This window comes from Vidua macroura, chromosome 19, assembly GCF_024509145.1.
Source record: "Vidua macroura isolate BioBank_ID:100142 chromosome 19, ASM2450914v1, whole genome shotgun sequence".
NCBI lineage: Eukaryota > Metazoa > Chordata > Aves > Passeriformes > Viduidae > Vidua > Vidua macroura.
The window spans coordinates 6,841,910-6,851,310 of NC_071589.1; the positions used below are offsets into that span (position 1 = coordinate 6,841,910).

At 51.9% G+C, this 9,401-nt stretch overlaps 1 protein-coding gene across 2 annotated transcripts; it reads right to left on the bottom strand.

Annotated features, from left to right (window-relative positions):
* Positions 1 to 1,034: 1,034 nt before the first annotated feature.
* On the bottom strand, positions 1,035 to 7,633 carry LOC128816679 (uncharacterized). 2 transcript variants are annotated; one of them, XM_053994516.1, is made up of 6 exons: positions 7,268 to 7,633; positions 5,641 to 5,904; positions 4,821 to 5,185; positions 4,557 to 4,619; positions 3,339 to 3,843; positions 1,035 to 1,373 (listed from the first exon to the last, which is right to left on the bottom strand). In XM_053994516.1, the coding sequence occupies exons 1-6, from the start codon at positions 7,284 to 7,286 to the stop codon at positions 1,120 to 1,122; spliced, it is 1,470 nt and encodes a 489-aa protein (XP_053850491.1). In that variant the 5' UTR covers positions 7,287 to 7,633; the 3' UTR covers positions 1,035 to 1,119. The 2 variants fall into 2 exon arrangements, with proteins under 2 accessions (XP_053850491.1, XP_053850490.1); XM_053994515.1 differs by having other exon boundaries at positions 4,557 to 5,185.
* Between the last annotated feature and the right edge of the window lie 1,768 nt (positions 7,634 to 9,401).

A 9,401-nucleotide genomic window follows, 5' to 3' on the forward strand; every position in this document is an offset into this window, starting at 1 on the left:
GAACAATAACTGACAGGACAGGGGGAGGGTACAATTCTCTTCCAAAAGGGGGTGGAGAACTCATACAACTGCTGTTTCCCATGGCAACCCTAGACTGCCTTCCCCAACCCCTCCTCGTTTTTATTTATTAAATAAGCACTTCCCAACCTTTTAAGCAACATACGTCTAAACAAAAATAAAGCAACCGAGATCATGAACATTATCAGAAAGATCCAAAAGAGTCCCCTGAGGATGATAGCAACCCACCCTGGGACACCCCATTGAGACAGCAGTTTATTCACAGGATCTACAGTCGAGGTCTCAGTCTTGAGGTCGTCAACTTGCTCTCGGATCCGCTGGATATTAGCTTGGATGGATGTGCTCTTTGATGCCAGATTGAAGCAGCACATTCCTTCCAAGTCCTCACAGCCGTGGCCATGGGCGAGCAGTAAGAAGTCAATAGCAGCCCTATTTTGCAGTGTGGCGTGCCGGGTGACTTCTTCGTCCGCTAGCAAGTCGGAAAGGGCAGCGGACGTGGCGTTGACCTGCTTACTGAGCCAACACTCGAGGTGAGAAAGCTCACCGAGGGCCTTTGCTGCGGCATACCATGGTAAAAATATGGATACCGTGACTCTCTTCGTCTTTCCCCAATTGTAAATTTTTGAATCACAATTTTCGTCGAATTGGTTATAGGATCTCTTTTTGCGAGCCAATTTATTTTCGTTTTTCCAATTTAAAATTTGGGTTTTGTTCGGTGTCAGTGTGGTAAGCTGCCCAAGGCTGCAGGGGCCTCCCTGGATTTGGGAGGGAATCCCTGCCCACACCCTGTGGCCGCAGATGAGAAAAACCCCCCTGGGGAGCACCCTGGGAACTGAGGAGGACCTAGATACCATGGTCGAGGTGTAATTGCACCAATTTGCTGCATGGTATCTCCGATCGTGGGGAGATACATCGTGTCTTTTTACTTCTTGGGTACCAGCGGGGTGGAGTTTAGCCATTTGATCCCAGTCTTTCTGGGAGGGCTGGTACCTAAACCTGACACAATATGTTGCCTGAGAGGAGCCCAATAGGTCCAATTCTTGGGGCTCCTGTGGTGCATGTGGCAGAATCCTCGTCCACTCATCCCAGGTGTCCACAGGATTAGGTTTTTTTCCTGCATATGGATAGTCGTTTGGCGACAGGGGGACTCCTACCAGGCACGTGGATAACGGATTGTCCACACTTCCCATGGCCATACAGAAGTTGTCCTGCTTCACGGACTTCGCCAGCGTGACCCATATGTTTTCTCTCGGCTGTGGGACTATCCAGCGCCTGACCGGTGACAGCCAGATGATGACGATCAGGAGCATCAGATGTTTCAGAGGTGTCCTCAAGGCGGCAGTCATCCTCAGCGTCTTGTGATAAAAGAAAGCATAACTTGAATGATAAATTTTCCTCAGTGGTCCCTCCCCAACCTCCCCCGTTTTTATTTATTAAATTAGCACTAAATAAAATTAGAGAAAAGGGGCAAGGATTGAGGGAAAGGGGAGGTTAGGGGAAAGGAAAGGGTACAGGGGGCGATGGGGTAATTGGGTACGTAGAGTTCAGCGGGGGAAAATATCTTCGGGTAATCATGACACGTGTGACGATATTGGGAGGAACGGTCTTTCTTCTCCTCCTCTTCCAGGCAGTGGAAACTCCGTCCAGCGATGAGGTGTTCTCGGTGGTTTGCACCAAGGACACGTTGTCTTGCTGAGCTGGCACCTCTACGAAGGGCTTGACATATTTCCCCGGAATCCATCTTGGTCCTTTATCTGTAGAAACACAGGCATACCCTCTCCCCCAGGTTATTAGAGGGAAAGGGCCCTGGATAGCTTTGGATTCTGGGTCCTTTATCAAGACTGGTGGCCTCTCGGCGAGTTGCGCTCTGGTGTTATTGTGAAAATGGCGGATAATAGGAGGGTCAGGCTCCCTTTCTGAGCAGTTTAAAAAATTCAGGACATACAGGGCCTTACATAACCTTTTGGCTGGGCTCACTGTAATGTCCGGGTTATGTTGTTGTTCAAGGAGCCTTTTTAGATTTCTGTGGGCCCTCTCTATTATCGCCTGTCCTGTAGGATTGTGGGGAATTCTGGTGGTATGGGAAATTCCCCACTGTTGCGCAAACTCAGCGAAGCGCTTTGACGCATAGCATGGGCCATTATCAGTTTTTATGTGAGATGGGACTCCCAACGTAGAGAATGCCATGAAAAGATGTTTAATGGCATCCCTGGTTTTTTCGCCTGCATGGACGGAGGCAAACACTGCGCCGGAAAACGTGTCAATAGAGACATGTGTGTATTTCATCCGACCAAACGGCTCAAAGTGTGTTACATCTGTCTGCCATATCTCTAGCGCTCCCAACCCTCGGGGATTTGTCCCCGAAATGAGGGAAGGAAGAGCGAAAGACTGGCAGCTCGGGCAGGTAGAAACAATGGTTCTTGCCTGTGCTATCGAGATCTTAAATTGTCGCACTAGAGCCGGGGCATTCTGGTGGTAAAATGCACGGCTGAGCCGCGCTTGCCGGAGTATGTCTGGTAAGGTGGTTGAAGCGGTTGCAGATATTTGTGTTGACATGGCTAGGAGGTCCGTTTTCCGATTACCCTCAGTGATCTCTCCGGGTAAATCGGTGTGTGCCCTTACGTGCATGATATGATAAGGTTGCTCTCTATGGGAAAGTAGCCAAATGAGATCAGAGAGTAAACTGTATAAATTTTTGTTTGAAACTTCTTTGAGGAGGGCACCTTCGGCCCTTTCTGCTAGCCCAGCGACATAGGCCGAATCAGTGACCACATTCAGAGGCTGTTGAAATTTTTTGAATGCTCTCACGACTGCGGCAAGTTCCGCCATCTGGGGGGAACCCTCAACCACTTGGACGTCAGACTCCCACTTCTGACTGTCCGGGTCCTTCCAAGTGATCACCGATTTGTGGGATCTGCCCGACCCATTGGTGAACACCGTGAGAGCACCTGGAATTGGTGTTTTACTTTTAAACATTCTTGGGGCCAAATGCAATGTATCCTTAAACAATTTATGCTTAGGATAGTGAACCGAAATTTGTCCGGGGAAGCTGTCCAGAGCAATGAGCAAATTTTCATTAGTTTGCAACAACGAGTCCAATTGATCTAATGTAACAGGTAAGTAAATGCACTCAGGCTCACACCCTGCGAGGGTTCGGAGGCGGTGTCGTGCCTTCATTATTAAAGTGGCTAGCAATTCTGCAGGGGTCGTGATCGTCCTAGAGGGCTGGTGTGGTAGGAAGAGCCACTCTAAGATGACTAGGGGATCAGATGCTCTGTTATCCCACTGGAAGAGAAGTCCATGGAGGTGGGGGCACTTACCCAACACCGCGAAGTTCACGGGAAGGGTCCGGACCACGCGGTGTGCCTGGCGAGACTTCAGAGCAACAGCAACCCGTTGCAGGGCTTCCCGCGCGGCAGGTGTCAGCTCGCGTGGTGAGGCGAGGTCTCCGTCGCCTCGAAGCAGACAGAAGAGAGGTGACAGCTCCTCAGTCGTCAGTCCCAGGAGGGGGCGGATCCAGGCGATCGTTCCGCACAGCTGCTGAAGGTCTCGCAGAGTCTTCGGATCCTCGTTGATGGTCAGGGTCTGTGGCGTCACTGTCCTTCCCGTGATGAGGAATCCGAGGTACCTCCATGGTGCTGAGAATTGGATCTTCTCTTCTGCTATCTGGAGCCCTGCAGCTTTGATAGCCTTAATAGTCTTGTCCAGTGTTGCCTTTAGGTATGTCGAGTCGGAAGCACAAACTAGCACATCATCCATGTAATGCAGGATGATGGCCTCAGGGAAAAGCCGGTGCACAGGTGATAAAATCTGCGCTACAAAAGTCTGACAGAGCACAGGGGAATTTTTCATCCCCTGAGGCAGGGATGTCCAATGATATCTTTTAAAAGGTTCAGCCCTATTCAATGATGGTACAGAAAAGGCGAACCTGGGAGCATCCCCGGGGTAGAGCGGAATGTTAAAAAAGCAGTCTTTGATGTCTATCACTGCTAGCTGCCAGTCTCTGGGGAGCATAGAAGGTGACGGAAGGCCTGGTTGAATGGGACCCATATCTTCTATCACATCATTAACCCTTCGCAGGTCTTGGAGCAGGCGCCACCTGTCTGTGCCAGGTTTTCTAATTACAAAGACAGGGCTATTCCAAGGGCTGGTAGAAGGTGTTAAATGCCCAAGTTTCACCTGCTCCTCTACTAATTTATGAAGCGCACTCAATTTTTCTGATGGAAGGGGCCACTGATCCACCCAGACCGCTGTGTTGGTTTTCCAGGTCAGGGGTGGGGAAGTGCGCTCTGCAGTGGCCCACACTAAAAATCCCACAAAGGGCTAGGGATGTCGAGGCGGGCTCCCCATTGGCATAAAACATCCCTTCCTAATAATAGTATGTTTGAAGAGACAACAAAAGGTCTCACCGTTGCCAATTGTCCTTCCGGACCTTCCACGCACACAAGATGCCTACTCCTCAGAGAGTGGACCGCTCCGCCCACACCGGAGATCCTGCCGCAAGGGGGCACAAGCTCCCAGTCGCTGGGCCACCTCACCTGGGGGATGATGGTCACGTCAGCTCCTGTGTCTGCCATGAGCCGCATCTGCACCGACTTTCCCTGGAAAGAAAGTTTGGCATCAATTAATGGTCTTTCTTTACATACATTTTGGGTGAAGAAAACATGTCTCTCTGTGTCCGGGTCATCGTGGGTGTCCAGTACGTAAAGCAAAGCAAAAGGATCGCCTTTCCTTAAAGTAAATGGCGGGTGGTTACAAATGACGGAGACGGTGATCTCCTCTCCTGGTGGAAAACACACTACCTCAGGTAAGATGGTGATTTCATTTGGTGTGTTGAAGGAGTCTTCTAAGATGAGCACGGTGGTGTCCCGACAGTCGTGAAGGGGGCCCAGGAACCCAGCAGGAATTCTCGTCAGGTCCTCATCCTGGAGAGAGATGGTGACGCTGCTGCGGAGGACCTGACGATTGCCCTGATTTAGGGTACCTGTCCGGCGGAAGAGGCGGAGTCCGTCCTCGTGGCTGCGCTGAACTGCTGGACTTGGCCGCGCGGCCACTTGTCCTCCCTGATGGTCGGGAGGCTGGGATGCTGAGAAGGGCCACTTGGTGTCGTCGCGCGGCCCTTCCTCGCGCTTCGCCGCCAGTTTCCCGCTGGCTGGTACCCTTGTCGCTGTAGATGAAACTGGTGATCTTGATAAAATGGGTTCCTAGGATATGGTCTTGGGGGGGGCAAGATAGGTTGTTGAATCTGTGGCCAGTGGGGACAGTTCACCTGGATGTGACCCAGCTGACCACAGTTAAAACAGCGCGTATTTTGTAAGTTTATCATGGCCTCTCCCACCCCTTTGCTGACAGCCAGGGCCACCGTGTGCTCCATTGACATTGCCTTTGTGCAAGCCTCCACCATCTGAGAGATGGTGGGCTCGGGGTCCTGAGGTAGTGCACGGAGAATCTTTTTTGTTTCCGAATTAGAGTTAGAAATGGCCATCTTTCGTAGAAGCTCTGCACGAGCTTCTGCGTTGTCTATTTGTCTCTCAATGGCCTCTTTCAGTCTATCAACAAAAGTAATAAAAGTCTCCTCAGGCCCTTGCATGATAGAAGAAAAGTTTTGGAGGGGGGTCTTACCATCCGGTATCTTCAGGAGTGCCTCCTTTCCCGCTGCTGCTATGTCCTGAAGCAGCTCCTGTGCTAGTAGAATTTGGTCCTCCGGACTGCTGAACTCCCCTTCTCCAGCAAGGGCTTCCATTGCCTCGTCCCCCTCTCCCACCACCTCTGCGAGATCATACTTGCGCAGGAGTGGTTTCAACAGTTTTTTCCAATGAATCTCCCAGAGGTCGCATTCGGTGGGAGAAAACAGTGCCTTAGCAATATACCTTAAATCATGGGGGACTAGCAAACGTCCAGCAAATGTTAAGTCCAGCACATTTTTAAAGAAAGGCGAGTTTCTGCCATAATCTTTGGCAGCCTTCCTTAACTCCTTCACCTCAGCGTATGGAATTTGCTCCCACTTTGGCTCCCTCCCCCGCCGGAGGATGACCGGTGCCGCAAAGCTGCCCAAGTCCCGCGCCAATTCCAAATTCCCATCCTTAATTGCCTCCTCTCTGATCTTTGCCCAACCCCCTCCTCGACTTGTTGGAATGCTGGGGACTGCCACTCTCCTCATCCTCTTCCGAGGATGAAGCAGGCTGGGTTAGGGCACGGTGCCTCCCCCTGGCCGGTGGGTCCCGGAGACCGTGCGTCCGACAGGCCAGGACGGCCTGCTTCTGGCCGGGCTTCTTCCTGGTTCCGGTACTGGCAGTGGCAGGAGAGGAGGAGGCGTGTCCCGACCCACCCACTGGGGCGTGACTTTCTGGTGGGGGGTTCTCACCCACGGGGGCTGGGCCCACTTGGGGGCTGGTCCCAGCCACAGAGGGCCCACCCAGGGGTGTGGTCAGAGGGAAGGAGGGGACGGGTCCCGACACAGGGGCGGCACTCGACGGAGGTGGGGGAGGAGGCGGGGGCGAGATGTCAGGAATTTTCTGGCGTGAAGGAGAAGGAGGGGCGCCATCTTGGGGCTGGTCTTTTTTCGCCATGAGGCAGGCGCCATTTTGTCCTAATTGTTCACTTAAGTCCTCTAAAGAGCAATAGGGTTTCAAACTAGGATTAGGGTCTCTGGTATAGAGGGAACAGGAATGACATGTGTTGGGGTGGCCAGTCCCAACACACGAATGGGACAGGGAGGATCGGGAAGCAGCAGAGAGACGGCAGCAGCTCTGTGCCGATGTATGGCAGGATCTGTCTCCCGATCCGCCCTTAGGGGAAGAGGGAATAGGATTGGGGGGGAGGAACACGAGGTAGGTGAAGTGGGGACCCAACTCTCTCTCTTCTTTTTTAACAAATTAAGAATGGAATGAAAAAGCGGAAAAAAACGACCGACTGAAATCCTCCCCTGAACTTGTAAATCGTAAATCTTTCTCCCAACTCTTCCCCAGAGATCAGGCACCAAAACATCTTCCCGTGTAGTAGCAGGAAAATGTTCAAAAATAAATTTAACAAAAGGCTTTAAATCTCTCTTATTAAAAGAAATGTTCCTTAAAACAAGGTGGGACTTAATTTGGATCTAAAACTCCCGTTGAGCTGGAGACAGGCGGTTACCCATTATATCAGGTCTCACAGCTAAATCACCCTCTTCGAAAAGGAAAAAAAAAACAAAAAGAAACAAAAAAGGGAGGTGAAGCCTAGTCAGGCGTAAGAAAAAGCGAGATAAGCATACCTCTGAAGGACACAGGCATAAAACGGGGACATCGAAGAGGGGTCTGGTGGAACTTCTGCTGGTCCGAGGGCGTTGCTGCTGCCGCGCAGCTCGAAGGTCCGTCGGTTATCAGCAGAACCCAGGAGACAGAAGCCTTCCGAACTGAAAGGGCGACTGTCCCTGGAACTGGTCCCGAACGCCGCTTGCAGTCCTGGAGAAGGCTGGTCACAGAGCAGGCAATCTCCAGGAGACGGTCAAGGACTGGACCCGCTGGTGTCCGTCCCTGTTCGGGCAGCCAGTTGCCGAGCCGTGGGGGCTTTTAGCCACTCGGCACGAAGCTCGGATAGCTGGTACATCTGAGGGTCCACCAGAAGAACGGGAGGGACACTCGGGCTGCTGAAATCCTGCTCGTTGATTGAAGGGTCGCAGAAGGGGCAAACAGGGAGACAACGAAGCAGAAGGGAGGCAGATTCCGAGAGCCCCGAAGGGCGGGGTGAGGATTCTTTTACTGCGTAGGGGTAGGAGGGTTTAGCATTCGAGGGTACAATCGGGATGTGATAAACTGTGGTAACTTGTTTGTTCATCAAAGGAATTGGAATATTAAAGGAGGAAAAATAAAATTAAAGTATGAGGGACTAGCTTGCTTGTTAGGAGATATTTATCACAATTTGGTGCCGTGACTCAGATAAAGGAAACCCGGGACGGAGGCCCCACTAGGGTGAGGCACCCCACCGCCTTTTTGCGGTGGACCTTAGGGGGGGCTTCCTCCTTGGGCCTTTACCGACGAACCTAAAACTCAGTAGCAAGCAAAGTTACCCCCGTTAATCTTTGTGCACGAAGAACCGCGGAAGAGTGAACACGCAGGAAGCGTAAGTAGCCCCCGGTGGGTGGTGGGCCTCCTTTTTCCAGGGTTGATTCAAACCTGCTGGATTGAGGGATTAATATTCCAAGAGCATCCAGGGTTGATTCAAACCTGCTGGATTGAGGGACTAATGTTCCAAGAGCATCCAGGGTTGGGGGACGTAGGGGGGGGGAGCTGCACCCCCCTCGGCGTCGAGTTACCCTCGGTGGGGAGGCTCCTGGGTTAGGAGGAGAGCAAGCGGGCCTAACCCAGACGCGGAGGTGGACTGCGTCAAAGTTCCTGGGGCGGGGGATCCCCGGAGAAACTTCCCCAAGTTTCGGCTTACTAATTTAGTAGAAGTGTATGTGCTCGGTGGGCCCCGGACAAGCGGGCTCCGGAATGCGTGTGCGTGTGAAAAAGACGGTGGGCCCCGTACAAGCGGGCTCCGGAGTGCATGTGAAAGGGACAAAGCCTCGACCCCGGAAACGGGGTCTTTAAGAGTCGTTTAGGGGTGTGTAGTCCCGGGGTGATTGAGGTGAATAAGAAGACACACAGGGCGAAGCCCCGGTCGAGAAACGGAGGCGCCGGAAAGACGTGAGTAGTCCGGTCTGCTCGGTCGCTCGGTCAGGGGTGGGAGTCCTTGAGTGTAGCGAATGCGAATGTGTGTGTGAGAGGGGAACTGGCAGCTCAGATTCCCCAAGTGAGTGTGGACCCCATAGTAGTGCGTTTCCCATATCCGGCGACGGAGTGGGCCACAAATTGGGGGAAGCGACTGTCGTATTGTTTGTGTTGAGTGGGAGAAGGCACTCTAGAAGATGGGTCAGAGAAAAAAGTAAATCTGCTGAACCCATGGGTGGGAGAATCTCGGTAAAACTTCCACTAGGCTTAACGGTAAAGTATTGGGATGCCTTTCCTTCTAGAAAAGGAAAAGATAGGGTTAAAATGATCCATTATTGTATGAAAATTTGGGGGGAGTAAACGGATAGGGGGAGACCAGCTGTATTGGCCCGTGTTTGGGTCGTTTGAGGATTGGATCTGTCAAGCTCTAAATATATATATATATTAACTCCAAAGAGCCCTTTAACCAAGAGGAGAGCGAATATGCAGCTCTTTGGATAGTGGGAGAGATTGAAGAAAGCTTTCCAGTTGTATTCAGGGGTGGACCCCAATACCCCAGAGGGTGAGACACTTTTGAAGGTGCATTTTGTGGTCGATTCTTGGGTGGACATTCGGAAGAAGTTGGAGAGGTTGGAGGGATGGCAGGCGAGAGGATTGGATGAGTTGTTGTGAGAGGCTCAAAAGGTGTGTGTTGGG